This window comes from Puma concolor, chromosome D4 (assembly GCF_028749965.1).
Source record: "Puma concolor isolate L17-30 chromosome D4, mPumCon1.1.hap2, whole genome shotgun sequence".
NCBI lineage: Eukaryota > Metazoa > Chordata > Mammalia > Carnivora > Felidae > Puma > Puma concolor.
This window is the reverse complement of record NC_141679.1, coordinates 77,741,166-77,759,880: the sequence shown is the minus strand read 5'-3', so window position 1 is coordinate 77,759,880 and position 18,715 is coordinate 77,741,166. Positions and strand designations below refer to the sequence as shown.

Sequence of the window (18,715 nt, the reverse complement as noted above, 5' to 3'; positions counted from 1 at the left end):
TGGGGAGACAAAGTTAAGTCTTGGCCATCAAGAGGCGCCCCCTACCCCCTAGAGGGCGGGGCTTGGAGCCAGGCTGGGCCGAGGCGCGCCCCCAGGTGCAGCCCGAGGGTTGAGCCAGGGGTGGGGGTGAAGCTGGGCGAGCTGGGCTGAGCCGGGAGGAATTAGAGGAGGCGCGAGGGGTCCTTAAGTGTCAAGAATCTGGAGAGGGGTGGTGTGGCTAAAGACCATCGTGAGGGTGGCATTGGGGGATCCTGGGAAAGGAGAGGGGGCGACTGGGATTTGCACGAGGCCGGGCGGGGCCTCCGGAACGCTCGGGGTCTGCTGGGGGGAGCCAGGAAGGGGGGGGGGGCGGGCGGCGGGGCCCGGGGAGGCGGCGCGGGGGGGCGGTCCAGGGCCGATCGGGAGGCGGAGCCGGGAGCTGGGGGCTGCTGGCGCGCGGCTCCCACGGCTCCTTAGCTCCGGCGTCCTGGTTAGCTCCGGCGTCCGCCGCCGCCGCCGCCGCTTCCTCCGCTTCCTCCTTCTTCGCCGCCGCCGCCGCCGCCGCCGCCGCCGCTCGCAGCACCGCAGCCCCTCCCGCCATGGCGGCCGCCGGCGCCCGGCGCAGCCCCGGCCCCGGCTCGGGGCTCCGGGGGCGGCTGAGGCTCGGCTTCCACCCGGCGCCGCCGCCGCCGCTGCTGCTGCTGTTCCTGTTCCTGCTGCCGCCGCGGCCGCTGCTGGCCGGCGCCACCGCCGCCGCCTCGCGGGAGCCCGACAGCCCGTGCCGGCTCAAGACCGTCACGGTGTCCACGCTGCCCGCCCTGCGGGAGAGCGACATCGGCTGGAGCGGCGCCCGCGCCGGGGCCGGGACCGGGGCCGGGACCGGGACCGGGACCGGGGCCGCCGCCGCCGCCGCCGCCGCGTCCTCGGGCTCCGCCGGCTCCGCGGGCACCGCCGCCGAGTCGCGCCTCCTGCTCTTTGTGCGTAACGAGCTGCCCGGGCGCATCGCCGTGCAAGACGACCTGGACAACACCGAGCTGCCCTTCTTCACCCTGGGTAAGGCTGGGCGCCGGCACGCGCGGGATCCCGAGGAGCCCCGAGCCCCTACGTGAAGCCGGACGGGTGGGGGCGCCCTGGGGATCCCCGCCCCGGGCTGCCCCGAGCGGGGTTGGGAGAGGGCGGCCGCGGGGCCCGGAGGACGTACAGGTGGTTGGAGAGCAGGATGGGCAGGAGGTCCCCGAGAGCGCGTGGCGGGAGCTCGGGGGCGTGCCGACACTCCCGCAGTGGGGACCTGTGTCCCCCGCTCTCTCAGCCCAGGCGTTGAGCTCTGCCGCGATCCATCCCCGACGCCGGAGAACCCAGATGGCTGAGTGTGTTGGAGCTGGGGACCCGGGTCGTCCAGCCGCTCGCCGCTCCTCCGGGCACTGTCCCTGGCCGCTCGCGGTTACCGCCCCCTCACTCTCACCTCGGAGTTGGAGGCAAGGCTCCTCCAGATAGATTTTCTCGAGAATCGGAGCAGAGAAGCTCCATGTGGGATCACCCAACCCGCGTAAACTCGGTCTCCGTGTGGGTTGTGTGACCTTGGCCAAGTCGCTTCCCCTCCCTGGGCCTCAGTTTTGGCCATCTGTGAAATGGGGCAGGGGAGGGTTGAGTGATTTCTGAGGTCGCCACTTCCAGGTTCTCTGATTCTCCCCCCACCGTCCTTGTCGCAGTCGCATTTCTATCCCCCTTCCAGGGGACAGCAGGTTGGTCCTCACGGCGCACTCGCTGGACCAATAATAACAACTCAAAGGCCAGAAAACGGCAGGGAAGGGGAAAAGGGTGGGGGTGGGGTGGGGGCTCAAATGGAAAAGTTAATCCGAAAGTTCGCCAGCAGCTCGCTGCCTGCTGGTTCCCAGCGCCAATCCCGGAGGAGTCGGCCCTTCCGAGGAGCTGCGGGAAGCGCGGCTGATTTCCCACCCGGGTAATTGATAGCTTAATTATCTCGGAGAGCGTTTACAAAAACGTTCCCCCTTAGCTCTCCCGCGCTCGCGGATCGCTCGCTCTCCTCCCCTTTCGGGGGCGCGGGGCGCGATTGGCTGTCGGAGTCTGGCCAACGACAGCGCCTGGAAGGCGCCGGGGGCTCGCCGGGAGACTCCCGAGCCCTTCTTCCCCGGATCCGTGCCTTCTCGGGATCCGGCTCGGCCCTGGCGGCTCGCTGGTGAAGCGCTTTCGGGATCCCGGCTTGAACCTCCGAGGTTAACTCTTCGCTTGCCCGAGAAGCCCTAAAGACGAATCCGGAGACTAGAATCATCTCTCCTGGGAGCCATAATATTTTAAAATGTGTTTTTGTGACCCCCGCCCCCCTTCCCTTTCACGCTGGCCGCCTCTGGAGATTTGAGGGAGTGCCAGGCCCGCTCGCGGTCGGTGCTCCAGCCTCGGGCGTCTGGCCCCGGGGCTCTCCCCAGCTGGCTGTAACCTGAGCTTTGCTGAGCTTTCTGGGAGGCGCGGCGGGAGTGCGCCTTGCAGGTTCCCTGGGGACTTCCCGCGGCGGCGCGTCTAGCGTGCGACACACACACACACACATACACACACTCACTCACTCAAGCATACACACACGCACCGACACACACATGTACACAAACCAATAGCTCTTCCCACGTGTACCTGTGGGCCTGTCCATTTCAAAGGAAGCGGTGAGGGTGGAGATAGGGGTTCTTCGGGCGAAAAGCTAACCCAGGGCTCAGGGCTGACTCGTGCCGCCTCCTCGCAGGGAAGGGTCCTTCTAGCGACCCGAAGGGTGTGCCTTCAGCACCACTTAGAGTTTCACATTTTTTCCATCCTCGTGATCTCTCTACTCTAGGGTGTCCTGAGAGGTCATGAGTGGGAGGCTTTCTAAATGGCTGTTCAAGTAAGTGCGTAGAGGGGGACATTCTAGGGTATGGCATGACTTGGAAGCGAAGACCCCAGGGCATTCCAGTTCCCCAAGGATGTGGAGGACCCGGTCCAGCCAGCTATCGGAGTCCCCGAAGAATTCCTGAAGCTGGCAATCTCTGCCTTTTGAAACTTAGGCTTTCAAGAGGGAGTGGGTGCCTGGGAGCTGGGGCAAGCTGAGTGAGGAGCTGCGTGGGGAGCTGGAAGTCTTGAATCCCCCAGGACCCCAGCATCGGCTGGAGAGTCTCCAGGCGCCCTCCGCTTGGAGCCTTCCGCCTTCTCTGACGCAAGGCAGCTGAGCCTGGCGGCTGGGGACCGCCTGCTGAGGAGTGGGGGGTTGCTGTCCTTCTCGGCAGCTCTGAGCCCTTAGGATGCATGTGGGGAATTGTGTCTTGCCTCCTTCTTCTCCCCCCAGCGCCCTGGACTGGCAGCTCAGGCGCTCCCTCCGGGGGATTTGGCTAGCGAGGTAGTCACCAGATGGCCGAGTGTAGCAGGAGCTGTGTAGGGAGACGTGGGTTTTTTATTTGTGTTGGTCTTCCACTGTTTGCATGTAAACATGGAGTGCACAATGAGCTCTGGGAGGGCCAGGCTGGCTGGAAACGAGGGCCGGTGTGTGTGTATGTGTGTGTGTGTCTGGGGGTGGGGGGCACTGAGTCATTTATGGCCTTATCTTCCCTAAGGTCCCAAGGTAGCTCCATCCCATCATTTCATCCCCAGACCTTGCAAACATCCTTGCTTAGTGTTTTGTCTCTGGTGTGCTGGGCGAGTCTTTCACCACTTCCTGGACAGTTCAAGGGATTTGGAGATGATATACGCCACAATTGCCTACGCAGTCAGCAAATGCCAAATCCTGCCAATAGTGGGGTGTGTGGAGCCACCACTAGGGGGTGATAGTGTCCGCAGAAGCCCTCGGGCCATGCTTTGGGTTGTGGGCTCAGAGTTGGTGGTGGGAAAGTGTCCTTGGCGTTAAAGGGGGCGAAGAAACAAATAAAAGGTGCAGTTCCCATTTTACTGATAGTTGGTGGACCTCAGGGTGCATACATTGCCTACCATCCCCAGTCACCAAAGTCCCCTGCATATCTGGCCCTGTCTCCCTCCACTCTGCTTCTCTTGTTCCAGTTATTGGCTCTAGTATCGGTAATGCCTCTCCATAGCTCTTTTCTCTCCCATCATGTTCTAGTCTGCTTTATATAGATGGAAGTTTGCCTCAGACTTGAAGTTTCCCCCCAATTTTCAGTGTCTGGGCCTCTTCTTTAGAATCTGATTATATAAGTCACTGGCACTGACAGAGGGAATTTCCTTGAAAGTGATCAAGAAATAGCAAATAGTTATTGAATCCTTAATGAGGTGCTAAGAACTTCACGTTTACCGTTTATTTTTAATCCACATAAAACGTATGAAGTCAGCATTGCAGTTATTACCATTTCACGGATCAGGAAGCATTTTTGGAGAGGTCAGGTATCTAGTCCAAGGTCGCAGTGCGGGTAAATGGCAGACCTGGAACCAGAATCTCATTCTACCAGACACCTACCTTCTTGGTAGTTGTGTATTGGCAAAGATGTGTTCAGGGGTTGGTTACATTTATGGAGGGCCTGGGGCAGGGTCTTGGAGAGAAATACACCAATCATCAACATGACAGCAACATTTCTCAGAGGAACTTCAGCTACACTAGGGTGCTAAAGTATGAGAGTTTGAACGTAAGGCATGACCTTTGATGACCCTGCCAGCTCAAAGTTCCATGATTCATGGGATATCAGAGGGCATTCTATTTAATGGTGCCAATGAGTGACGGAGATTACACGTTCTATAACATCAGGGAGGGGACACATCTCTGTAGATTCAGAGAAGCCTGGGGAAGCTTCCAGAAAGGGGAAAAAAAATGCATGAGGCCTTTGTGGGGGGAGAGGTTGGAGGAGAAGTTGGAAGCTTCCGTGCAGCTTGGGAGCTTAGTGTTGGTTAAGATCTGGAAATCTCAGCTGTGGCCCACTGTGACCTTGAACAAGTCATTTATCCCCAGAGCTTCAGTGCTTTGTGTGGTAATATGAGTGGGTAGAGAAGCCCTAAAATAATCCTTCAGTGTAGAGACGCTATGAACTTGAAGTGCCCTGATGCACTCTGTTACTCTGACTAGCTCATCTGGCTTCTCACTGTCTCCTTTCTTTTGCTGGTAACACAGGGTGTTGGGAAGGACTGATTGAAAAGAAAAGAATTTAAACAGGAGCAAGTGCCGTGCAGGGCTTCAGAGGTGAACTTGCACATCACTCAGTCCTCATTTGCCCCCAGGCAGCCCTGGAGTCCGCTTGTGGATTTAGCTTTCATGCCCACAGGTAGGGAGATGGCATCCTTCTTCCTGGACCTGACAGTAGCTGGACTGGGCTGTTTACCACCAGCCTTGATTCAGCAAAAGGGGGAAAAAGATAAAATTGAGGAAGCCCTCGTTGTCAACATTTCTTACTAAGCTGCCTTGGTATAGCAATTGCATAGCTGAGGAGTGTACTCTCTATTTGGGGGAGGGTACGTAGAAAGGAAAGCCTGTCCGCCAGTATGTCTGAATGTACCTGTATGAGTACATCTGGCAAGTGTCCTGAAGTTCTGCCCCAAAAGGATGCTCTTTGCAGGAAGCTGATTGGCCTGGTCTGCAAAGATTCATGAAAACAGAGACAAAAATGGATACCAAAAGAGAAAAGCCTCTGGAAGGAATTAGGACCCAGGCACCAAATCAGAAAGGTTGCTAGAAGCAGAGAATTTAGCCTAACAAGGACAGTTCACAAAGGGCCGGAGGAACTTGCTTCACATATCAACAGGGAATGAGGAACGTGCTTTTTTCTGTGCAAGGTGCAAATACTCGGGGGATGGTTCCCAGGAAGCTGTCCAGAACTCAGCATCCTGACCTCTAATGATTATAGGATCCATATTGAAGAAAGCCTGTAAGCAGACACTATACAGCTATCTGGCAGGCATTTAGACACAGAACCGAAGTCCTAGGAGACAATGAGACTATCTGCCCTTTTTGGTTTCTGGCTTAATTCTGAAGGTTGATGCCAGTTATTAATAGGGAGAAAAAAACATACAGGTAGTAGTAATCTGGGTCTTCTGTAGGCATTTCTGTCCACAGACTACTCATTAAAATCAGTTCCAGTTTTCTTTTCCTTATGGGTCAGAGAGAGAAATTCTGGGGTGGACAAGATGGCGAATGTGATATCTTCCAACAAAGCTAGGTTTAAAAATACATATGTTCCTTTCTCAATTGGGCACCAGGTCCTTAGCACCAAATAAAGTATTGGAGCAGTACCACACTCCAGGTCCCATCCTGCTGTGATGGTCCAGCTTCCTGGGATATTGTAAATGAAGGTCGCAGTTAGGGGCGTGTTCGGTGGTCTCTGATCTGAATCTTCTTCCTCTTTCCCCTTGCTTCCCTCCCCCATCCCCAGCCTTTTACCAGCTTGAATCTGATGAAATATATTTAATAATCAGGGCAGATAGAGATGTATTATCTGCCCTCAGAACGTACCAAGTTCCTGAGAAGGCAGTGGGTCAGGGAGAGAGGTGGATTCGCTTCAGCTGTGTTACAGAGGCTCAAGTCCGGTCAGGGCCAGCCGGATTTGCTGTTTCGGGGGGTCAGTGACACCAACTGAGATAGCACCGCTCTGTAGGCTTTGGTGTGACCCACAGCTTGATAGGTTTCCTGAACTGGGCCCTCAGGCTGCAAGAGTATTCTGTAATTTTAATTTCTAGCAAGTTCGGCAGGTTTGAAATGGCCTCTGGCAAGCAAAATCTGTTTCTCACGTCCTTGCTTTGCTGTAAATTAGGCCTTGGCTGCCATAGGACAGTGTGAACACATGTGCTTCAGGGAGAGAAGGGTGGAGAGTGACAGTGACGTCCTTGGGTGAATTCATGAAAACTTTTAGCATGACCGTCAATGCTGATGGGCTCAGAGTACACAGAGTTTTATATGGTAACATGGGCGTTCAGACTGGGGAAGAAACCTTCTTGAGGACTGGCAGTTCAGACTTAAACCCAGTGGTCTTGGGTCCCACTCTGTGTTTCTTTCCATCACACTGGACCTTGAACACATGACTGTTTAAATATGTCTCAGTGTCTGAAACTCAGTTGAACAAACTCTCCTCCCTGCAAAAGAAAACCCCCAAAACAAAAAACCACAAACAACCACACACACAAAATACCCGAAAAACCAAAATCTAGGGAGAAAAACATCCCTAGGGAAACTGAATTTGTTCTCCTGCCCAAGTATCCAGCTGGTTGGCTCCAATCTCTCCCGAGAACCAGAGCTGATAGGTTTTGTTCTGGGGGAGGAGGAAGCCTCATTGCTTTTTACTCTAGCTGCTTTTCGGGGTGAGCAGAAGCAGCCTGCTCTTTTCCAGGAAAGGGAAGAAAGTTGGATTTAACCTTGCGGTAGAGCAGCATTACGGGGTTGCTTCCTTTACAGAGCTCGTGCTTTCCCAAGTTCTCTCACTGACCAGCTAGTGGCAACAGAAGATTAACTATAACGAGAGAGAGAGAGAGAGAGAGAGAGAGAGAGAGAGAGCGAGAGAGAGAGCGCGCGAGCGCGCGAGCTAGTGTCTCTCCTTTCCGGGAGAGCTTGCAGCCTTTCTGCCCTGGAAGGAGGCAGACAGCAGTGCTTGGAGGGACAGGATCTGTTCTCCCTTGCCAGCGCTCTCCTTCCTCTGGCTCTTTGCTGCTGTCTGTAGTTCTCCTGGACAACAGTCCCCATAAAGACGTCCCTTTGGATGGGAAGGGGGATGGATGGGGACTACACAATGTAAGATCCAGGACTGAAACCTTTGTAGCTTCCCTACCGGTGTGCTAGAACATGCAAGCAGTCCAGTCTGTGAGTGAAGCATCGACGGGGTTGCTGTGTGGTGTAAACTCTTAGGGTTTTCACCTGAAGAGAAACCGTTTCTCCATCCCCATTGTCAAAGCGGGAGGCTCACACCTCAAGGCTTCTCTCCACTACAATTTTAGAAGTCAGCCCCATGGTCTCTTTGCCTCTAATCTACCCTCTGTACTTGCCGACAGCGTGACTGCATTAAGAACTGCATTGTTCTCTTCTAAAGCACTTCACTCGGGGCGCCTGGGTGGCTCAGTCAGTTAAGCCTCCGACTTCAGCTCAGGTCGCGATCTCACGGTCCGTGAGTTCGAGCCCCGCGTCGGGCTCTGTGCTGACAGCTCGGAGCCTGGAGCCTGCTTCCGATTCTGTGTCTCCCTCTCTCTCTGCCCCTCCCCCATTCATGCTCTGTCTCTCTCTGTCTCAAAAATAAATAAACGTTAAAAAAAATTAAAAAAAAAAATAAAGCACTTCACTGCTTCCCCACAGTTCTTAGTATGAAGTTCAAGCTCCTTGTTGTGGTATAAGGTCCGTGATCTGACTCTGTCCAGAGTGCCCTATGGTAAGAACCCTCCCTTCTTGTTTTGTGACTCCCCCCCTGGGAAAATTCCTTCTTACCTTTGAGACTGAATTTGAATATCACCACATCTTTGCAGCCTCTCTTGACCTCACACTGGAGTTGCACACTGGAGCCTTGACGCCCACTATCAATATAAAAGAGCAGTATAGGGGTGCCTGGGTGGCTCAGTCAGTGAGGCATCCGACTTTGGCTCAGGTCATGATCTTGTGGTCTGTGGGTTCGATCCCCGTGTTGGGCTCTGTCTCTCTCTCGCTCTTGCAAAAATAAATACATAAACAAATAAACATTAAAAAAGAGTACTATGATTATGACTAGTCCCTTAACTATTGAGCACCTATACTGTGCTAGGCACTGTTGCAGGTGCTTACGATACAACAGACAACAAAAGACAAAGCACTCTTATATTCAGAGAGCTCATATAGAGAAGTGAGCGAGTGAGGGTGTGGGTGGGTGTGTGGCGAGGAGAGGGTGCTAATGATGCACATAATAAATAAAATTAGGTAGTATGTGAGAAGGTGATAAATTCTATGAACAAAAGGAAATTAAGTAACAGGGAAATTTTGGAGATGAGGAGATGGGTTTTCATGTTACATAGAGCAGAGAGAGAGGAGCTCATTGAGAATGTAGGATTAGAACCAAGAGGTCAACCAAGTCAACCAAGTCTTCAACCAAGACTTGAAGGTGGTGAAGGAGTTGGCCAAGCCGCGATCTACGAAGGGAACATTCCAGGCAGAGAACTGTTCTAGCAGAGACCTGACGGGGGAGCATGCCTGGGATGCCCAAGGCTTAGCAAGAAGGCCAGTGCATCCAGAGTGGAGTGAGCAAAGGAGGACAGGACAGGAGAGGAAATAGAGAGCCAGGCAGGATTTTAAGCAAAAGAGCATCAACATCTGATGTACGCTTGGTAAGAATTACTTAGGCTTCTGTGTACAGGAGCAGAGACGGAAGCCGGAAGGCTTGTAGGAGTCTGTTCAGGTGAGGCATGATGGTGGCCTAGAATGGGCATCCGTACTGGGCAAAACTGGAGAGGTGTTGGAATTGCACTCATCGGTCTTAACAGCTGAGCTGGAATGCCGCCCCTCCCATAGAGACTTCTCTCTTTGAGCTCTCCTAGCATTTCCTCTACCTTCTCCTATCTCCCTAATATTCTGAGGGTGTTTATAGGACTCAGAATGAGGTCAGTTTGATTGGAGAGAAGTGTGCTGGGTTTAGGGAAGATGTTCTTTTGCAAATCATGGAAGCCAGATAAGGGATTGGAACTTTTTGCATTGTGGCAAACAGAGAAGCATTGAATGTTTTGGGGAAGATGATACACCATGGTTTTGGAATCACCAAATGTAGTAATTTAGGACATTATCTAAACAAAACGCTTCTGTCTAAAGATGGGGAAGTCGAGGTCACGTAGCAAGACGGTGATGAAGCCAGAACCAGACCTCAGTCTACTGACCCCTCCTCTGATGTGTCTTCCTCCCGCCTGGGGGAGGGGCAACTGGGCCACTAGGGGTGGGGGGCCCGGGTGTTCCAGACTTTATCATTCTGGCATGAAGCAGGCTATGTGAGGACATTTATTGAACATTTACTGTGCCCCAGATGCCATGCTGGTGTATCTGTTCTCTCATTTCATCCTCTCTATGGGCCTGAAAGACCAGATTTGGGCCATGTTTTAGGTGAACTCTGAGGCTCAGAGAGGTTGAGGGACATGCCCAAGAGCACACAGTGATTATACAGCCGGGCTGGCTCCAAACCCAGACAGGTCTGTCTGGTTCTAAACCCCCTGCTCTCTCCCTTCGTATGCTGCACACAAGTAAGAGTGCTCTTCAGTTTCCATCTCTTTGACAACCTCTCTTACTTTTTATCTCTTCCTGCTCTCATTACCAAGAAGTTGCAGACGTTTCTATACAAGAACTTCAGGTGTGACAGCCTCACAGGCCCAAGGGACTGAACACCTTGTTTCTGGGCTGCCGGTAGCTGACTCAGCATCTCCCCAGGCCCTTCCGCTCTGTGCGGTGGTTCGCCAAGAGAGCACGAGGCCTGGTCTCATTTTCTCTAGATGCCACTCATTATCCCCGAGTACTCCACAGGCAAATTCCTACACTTCCATGCCTTCTCCACTCTCTCCCTTCCCTCTTTCCTCACCCCCTCTTTGCTTTCTGCTCTCCCTTCTTCCTTTTCCACTTTCCTCTTCTCTCGGTGCTTAGGGAAATCCCTCCTTGTGCTAGGCATAGTGTCATCCTGGGGGACCTGTCCTTTCAGGCACGTGGAGAAGCTCTCTCTTCTCTTTGTAGAAACTGCCAGGACGTCCCTTGTCAGAGATCCAGCCCCCTTTTGACCAGGTGCTCTCCTCCCCACCCCATGTTGAGTTTTGTCCACTGAACGCTTCTTTGCAGCATCGTGCGCTTTTAATGTTCCCGCCTTGAGAGTGGAATTTATATTACGTTATCTATACATGTGGGATATATATACGAATCTGTGACATTTAGATATAATGCTGTAAAAATCCAAATAAATGTATACCTTTCGTAGAATATTAGAACTGGGTAAAATCCTCTGACTTCCAGCCCAACTCCCTCATTTACCTGGCAAAGCAGAATACATTTTCCAAGATCCCAGAGCTAATCCAGGCTCCAGCCCAGCTCTGCCGATTGAGAGACAGTGTTCTGAGGACCAAGAGCCCTGGGATCAAATCCCAGATGCTCTACGTCTTAACTGCCGACTTCTGTGGGCCACCTCTCTGAGCCTGTTTGCTCATCGGTAAAGTGAAGACGACATAATGATCACTTTTTGGGGTTGCTGTGACCATTATTTTTGGAGAGCTCTCCCTCCATAAACTAGATTTTCATGAGTGCCTAGCACCGTGCTTGGTTTTTACTTGCACGAAGCCCAGGATCCTTACAGAGATGTTACGTGCAAAGCACCCAGTACCGCGTCTGTCTGGCAAGGTTTGCGCTCCAAGCCTCTTAGCCACCTGGAATCCTTTTTTGGAAAGAGGTGGAGGTTTCAATAAATAATGAATGCAAATTACTTTTCCCTTCCCCCTCCTTCCTCTCCAGCACCCTGTCCTTACAACTCCCCCCTCCCTTTCCTTCTCCCCCAGGCCAGGCAAAAAGGAATGCAATTGACCACTGATCTCTGCTCCTCCAGAAGCAGGGGGAAGCAGGGGACTCCAGGGTTGTCTGAGGACAGTTTGGACAGAGAAGCTCTTAGAGCCTGAGTCTGAGGCAGGTGGGTGTTGTAGGAGGCAATCGGGGCAGAATTCTCTCCCTTCTGGTGGTGGCTGGCTGACAAAGCCTTGCTCTCAAGCACCCAGGAAAGTCACGAGTGGCTTTGCAAGCAGCCGAAAAGGGAAGGAACATTTCCATTAGCAGAATCAGCAGTAAAGAGATTTCCAGTCACAGTAATAGCTGCATTTGGGGGAATCATTTCAGTGGTGACTGTGGGCGGAGGACGGAAGGGGGTGGGGTGGCAAGGAAAGTCACAGAGACGTCTGGTTCACTTGCACGGAGTCGAGAGCGCCCAAGGAGAGCCAGGTGCCAGACTCAGAGTGACTGTTGGGGAGTTGGGCGGGTGCGTGAATGTTCTGGACCTTCTGCTTCCCTGCAAATGGACAGAGCTTCCTCCTCAGGGGTCCGTCCCCACGGGAGGCTGTACATTCACACTATAGTGCCTTTGCTCTGATTACTTGGGTTACTCCTTTCAAGATTTAGAGGCAGCAGCAACTTCCTAGGCTCTTGGGATTTGTAGGAGGGAAAGCTCCCAGTTTTCCCTAAAGTTCCCTACTCATTAGAATCACTTTGGAACCCAGTCTCTCATTCCTAGACTTGCTGAGGTACCCAGAGGGGCCTGGGAATCTATGCCTTAAGAAGTGTACCAACTCTGTAACATATCCATCAGGGACCTGTGTGGATGGCCCCTGGATACTTCTTCAACCTGCCTCCTGCCATTCTCCTTGGTACTTCATGCTCTAGCCTTACTGACATCTTGCAGATTTATGAGGGCACCGGGAACATTCTCCCCACTTGATCCTGAATGGAAATGCTATTCTCTCTGGTTAGAATGCTTTTCCTATCCCTGATTCACCTGGCCAACTCCTAGCCTTAACTCAGCTAGGACCTCCTCTGAGGAATCTTCTCTTTCTCCTCCAAGGCTTAGATAAAGATTTTTTCCCCCAAAATGCTCATCCCCCTCCCCTTAGGATTGCCATACTTTGTAAATAAAAATAGATGCAAAAAATAAAATACAGGATGCCCAGTGAAACTTGAATTTTGGACAATGAATACTTAGTAGAATTATGTCCAGTGCAATATTTGGGACATAGTTGTACTTAAAATGACTCTCTGATGATTGGAAATTAAAATTTAACCAGACATCCTGTATTTTACCTGGCAAGCCCCAGGGACTCTGTTTCTCTGTCTCCTGTCAGTGACCACACTGGCAACATGTGATTTGCTCCCCAAACCTGCTCTTCCCACATCTCCCCTCTTTCAGGAGATCGGGCTTCTATCCACCCAATTGCTCAAGCAAAGGAGTCATTCTTGAAATGTCCTTTCTCTTGTCCCCCATTCTTTCATTCAGCCAACCTTACTGGTTTTACTTCTAGAATGACTCTCAGTGTCCCTCGCTTGTAATTTCCTACTGTCATAACCTTCATTCAAGCTTCATCCTTGCTTACTTGGGCTGCTGTATCAGTCTCCCGTCTTCTGGCTGTGTCTCTGTCCCCATCCTTTCTTTCTAGTATATGGTATTCAGCATACGGGCCAAATCCAGCTTACTGCCACTTTTGTACGGCCTGTAAACTTCATTCATTCATTCATTCATTCATTCCTTCATTCATATGGGTGAAAAGAATCCCGTGAAAAGTAACACTTCAGGATAGTGACAATTACATGGCATTCAAACATCCGTATCCACAAATAAAGATTTATTGGAATGCAGCCATGCTCCTACACTGGTGTATCAATTGTCAGTGGTTGTTTTCTATTTACAACAGCAAAGTTGAGTAGTAGCAACAGTGGGTATCTGGCCCACAATGCTTAAAATGTTTACCGACTGACCCTTTACAGAAAAAGTTTGCCGTCCTTGCTGAATTCAGTAGCCAGAGGGATCTTTTCCAAAACAAGCAAATTGGATCTTGTCATTCTCTCCTGTTTAAAACCTTTGTTTTTCGGGACACCTGGGTGGCTTAGTCGGTTGAGCATCCGACTCTTGATTTTGGCTCAAGTCATGATCCCAGGGTCTTGGGATAGAGCCCTCCATACTGAGTGTGACGCCTGCTTGAGTTTTTCTCTCTCTCCTTATGCCCGTCTCCCCAACTCCAGCTGTATGTAAAGTAAAAAAACAAAAACAAAATCCTTTTGTTTCCCATTTCTCTTTAAAAAATTCCTTTTCAGAGCCTAAAAATCCTAAAAATGCGCCTTCTTCTGTGAATTCATTTTCCATTTTCTCCCTTGTTCATGAAACTTAAATATCACTTCCTCCAAGAAGTCTTCCCTCACCCTGGTATGCAGTTCTTTCATAGCTTTCTGTCCCATTCATTTTCAAACCTTTACCTAACGGCCCCTCGAAGGTAGGGAATGTGCCTTGTTCATCTTTTTGCTCTCTGAACCACCAAGTGCAGGACACAGCGCATAGTGGGTGCTGAGTGGAGGTTTTCTGACCAAATGAATGCAACATGGACAACCTCAGGAGCAACAGTTTGTGAACAGCACCATAGAGGGTACCCACCTCATTGGGGTTTTCCGTTGCTTATTTGGGAGATTGTTAGGGTTTCAAGAACTAATGTTTGCCTGCCCCTCAGCAGATGGTACCTTGGTGTTCGTTAAGTAAACAAAAATAAATAGGCCTGTACCTTCATTCCCTAGGACCTGCCCCTTCCCCACTTTCTTTGTAGTTGGAGGGGCTTAAGCCAATTCAAAGGGAGTCTTGGGAGTAAAGACCTCCTGGAACCCAGGGGGCAGGGTGATCTGGTGGCCAGGACTATGAGCCAGGAATCCTGGGGTTTGGTCTCAGTTCTGCTGGGTGTCTGTGGTTCCATCCCTTCTGCATTTTGGGCTTTCCACCCCCCCCCCACCTCCACCCCATTTCTGTTGTGATTAGATTAAACCCTGTGATCTGTGAGGTTCTTCTCGGCCCAGCCAGCTCAGCAGGAGCCCGGGAGGGAGAAAAGGGCTCCCTCGAGGAGTCTCTGAGGCTGGAAGCTGCTGCAGAGGAGTAAGACCTCCCTCCCTTCCTTCCTCCCTCTCTGCATCCTTCCTGGGGCCTCTGAAGATCAAACCCTCAGCTCTGAATCCAGGTGCAACTCAAAATTTCAAGCCCAGTCTCACACTAATTTGTTAGGGAACCTTCTTCAATTACTTTCTTTCTAGTCTCCCCCAGGGAGGGAGACTGGAGAACTGACCGCCCAAAGTAACCAATTACTCGTCTGCCAATAGGTGACTTCCCTGTACCTCCCTCCCTGCTTTTCTCTCTCCTCTTTATTCTCCTGGCCTCTCAGAGCCACCTCTCCAAACTGTAGATGCCTCTAAGGGAAGGGTCCCCCTTTCACCTGACTCCCTGTTCCCAGCCGGGGAATAGATAGCCAAAGGGGACAGCAAATGGGAAGGCTGGTGGCTGAGAAAGGGCAGAGCTGCAAACCTTGGGAAACCAAACAGGTTTCCAAGTATGCTAAATAGCAGACTGTACTGCATTGGGAGGCAAACACCTTCGATTTTGGTCCTGTGTCTGCCTTTCCCTTACTAGAGGACCTCGAATAAAGGACAGTTCCTCTTGCAGCCTCAGATGAGATTGAGGAATATTGTTGGAGCCAGCTCTCTTTCAAGAAGCTGGGGAAGGTGGGGCTGCATACAGTCCTCCACAAGAATGGAGGAATCTTCCAGTCTTGTCCACCTACTGGGATCCCAGGTGCCTGGAGCCACGCCCATCGCATAGTAGGCCCTCAGTAAATATTTGTTGAATGAAGATCCGCACAAGTGGGAAATACTTGTGATCAGACATTGCCAGTCAGCAACTTCATTGGCTTTAGATCACTTCTCAAATGCAGTGTCTTCAGCAGCCGCTGCTATCAGCTGGGGTTTGCATGGGAGATGAATTCTATTCACATTTTCTAGACAAAACTGAATTCCCTACAACAACCCCTGGTTCACCTTAAGCTCCCCTTGCCTGGAGCTAAGCCCCTTAGTCATTATTCAGTGATTCTTCCATCCCAGTTGTGTGCCCAGTCCCTGGGGGCCCAGAAATGCAAGGAGTTCATAGTCTATGGTGATAACATTTGTACTTTCTGATTTAAAGAAAAAAAAAAAAACACCTCCTTTTCATGGGTATTTTTAGTATCTCCATATTACAGATGAAGACATGGCCATTCAGAGAGATCAGGCCAATTGTACAAGGTCACATAATAAATGGGATTAGCTGCATTTTTTTTTAAAAGGAATCTTTGTATCACTATCACAAATGGAACACTAGAATAACTTGCTATAAATAGAAGATGGCCTGTAAGAGTAACTATGTAACTATTAAAGGAAACATATCTATATACAAAGAGCTACATACATGCACAAATAGATGAATGTATATACGTAATATTAACAGGACCTCTAAATTTATCCCTCATACCATACTTTGGGAACACATAGATCCAGCCCAACCACTGAGACAAAAATATTCATTTAAAATTTAAATTTTGCCCACAGGGGTGCCTGCGTACCTCAGTCGGTTAGGCGTCTGACTTCGACTCAGGTCACGATCTCACAGTTTGTGAGTTCGAGCCCCGCGTTGGGCTCTGTGCTGACAGCTCAGAGCCTGGAGTCTGTTTCTGATTCTGTGTCTCCCTCTCTCTCTCTGCCCCTCTCCCACTCATACTCTGTCTCTCTGTCTCTCTCAAAAATAAATTTTAAAAAAACTAAAAAAAATAAAGTTTAAAAATTGCCCACTTAATTGTGAGATTTCCTCTAATATATGCATTAAAAAAATACCTGTCCTGCCTCATAGCTACTACCTATCTTTTAAGATCCAGCTCGGATGTACTTTAACTGCTTCCAAGATGACTCTCCTGGCATCACCAAGAACAGTTCTCTCCCAAGCCCTTGGTGTATTCATTGAAGTTCTTTGTTTCATGGAAATACTGTTATTGGCTAATTGTCTGCCTCTCTTCCTAGTCTTTAACCTTCCTAAGCTAACCACCTTGTTTCTTTCACATCTGTAACTCCAGCAGCTAGTGCATGCATGCTTAGTAAATTTTAATTTAATTTTAACGAAAAGCATACCAGCTTGCTGTACCAAATGCAAACCGTTCAGGGATATTATAAAGGAAACATTGAATGCCTTTCCCTTGCCCTGTCTCAGTCCCCAGAAATGATCATGATGAAGAATTTGCTGGGAGTCTTGTGGAATAAATACGCGCCTGAACAGCCACATTTGGTGACAGAGAGAAAGTGACTTGTCCTGTGTCTCTCTGCAAGTTTCTTACAAGCAACTCAGATATATTAATAAAGATTCCACAGCTTTAAAATATGTTGTACAAGCACAGTGCTATGGGTAGACCACAGCATCATCCTCTGTGCCCCATGTACAATATATTAGGAAGGAGATGGGTAATGTTCCTGCCATAATATTTTATGGAGGTACTGTGATTGGAGAAAGCTCATTGACCTTCTTATATTCAATATTAAGCCAACTTTACAAAGCTGCTCCATGCATGCTCAGGCCCCAGAATCTGCCTCCAAGATACACTTCAGTCCTCAGGCAGGGAGCCCCCTTCTTTACTGACCACTGCTTAAAAAAAATGTATACATGTAAAACATATGTATGTATATATAAACATGTGCATGTTGTATGTGTTTATACATAACACATCCTTGTATATATCCTACACACACACACACACACACACACACACACACACAACACACACACACACACGTTATACATATAGACCAATACATATGCGAGAGGGAAAATATGATAATGACTTTTCCTGCTGGGGAACTAAAAGAAACTGGACCCAGCAAGGGAGTCATTTATCACAATGAGTTGGGGGTGAATGTGTTCCTTCTGACATGGTATCCGACTTGCCTGATAAAGCAGCTCTTCCTTTCCTACCTGAAACCTTTTCCTCACTTGAATGACGAGACAGACTCTTCAGGAAAGGGTTGCCTGGGTTTAGGTTGAGTCGTTTACTTTAGAAACCCTCATTTGTGAGGCCATGTGGATTGGTGGCTGGTCAGTTCATAGAAAAAGTCTTCTAAAGCAAGGAATCATAAAAAATAATAATGCACCTTAAACATTTCCTTGTAACTTAAGATACGTAGAAGTCTGTATGTTTGCCGGTTATTTGGTGTAGACTCCAGAATTCTTGGAGTCTGGGTCAGCTGAGTTGAGTTTCATGCCATCTTTCTTGTGTAAACCATGCTCATAATGGACCAAATATGGTCTCCAATGTTGGTTTCATTAAAGGGGACTGAGAACGTAAGTGCTTGCCAAGTAATTCTGCTAGAGTTTTATGATTCCTTTCTAAATTTTTATAGTTGTCACACCTGACCTAGCTCAATAGCAATATTTAAGTGACTTTTGTAATTTTTATGGTAAAATCAACTTCGTCCTCCTAGAAGCCACTTCCTTGTGATGCTCATAAATTTTTTTTTAATGTGCATAATAACATTCCATTAAATTTTCAAATGGCAAAACACATAACAGGCATCCACAGGTTTGGGAAACAAATTGATCCTCTGTTAAAAATGCAACTGATTTGATAGTGACATGTCCTAAGGATGCTGGAGAGGAATTACCTTATTGGTGTGAGCATTCAGGGCTTGTGAGCCTCAGGATGTTTTAGGGATATAATAGAGAACACTGCCAGTCACCGGAGAGAAGGCCAGCGAGAAGCTTTTGAAATATATACATGTTTCAGGTTGACAGAGACATTAAGTCACAGAAGTTTAGGGGTTGAACCTTTAGAGAGCATTTTTGTCCCCAACTCTGAGTTAAAGGAGAGGAAAAGGGAACCCATTGGCCTTCTTGGTGGAAATGTAAATTGTTGTCGTCACTCTGGAAAATGGTATGGAGGTTCCTCAACAATTTGAAAATAGAATTACCATGTAATGCAGCAGTTCCACACAAGGTATGTACTTTCGTGGTCACTGAAGCATTATTCACAACAGCCAAGATAAGGACGCAAACCTGTGTTGGTCAACGGATGAATGGAAAAAGAAGGTGTGGTGTTACACGCAATGGAATATTATTGAGCCATGAGAAACAAGGAAATCTTCCAGTTGCGACAATGTGGATAAATCTTGAGGGCACTGTGCTGAGTGAAATAAATCCGAGAAAGGGGGATACTATGTGGTATCACTTCTACGCGGAATTTCAAAAAGCCAAACTCCTAGAAACCGAGGCTATAAGGGTGGTTA

At 49.8% G+C, this 18,715-nt stretch overlaps 1 protein-coding gene across 4 annotated transcripts in view; it reads left to right on the top strand.

Moving 5' to 3' along the window:
- Positions 1-398: 398 nt before the first annotated feature.
- The window catches only part of ASTN2 (astrotactin 2), an 881,464-nt gene continuing 863,147 nt past the window's right edge, over positions 399-18,715 (top strand). For 3 of the 4 annotated variants that reach the window (XM_086683845.1, XM_086683843.1, XM_086683844.1), the window contains exon 1: positions 399-1,032. In XM_086683845.1, the coding sequence (XP_086539971.1) occupies positions 579-1,032 (454 nt within the window). In that variant the 5' untranslated portion in view covers positions 399-578. The remainder of the gene's footprint in view (positions 1,033-18,715) is intronic. The other variant, XM_086683842.1, reaches the window with a different exon arrangement.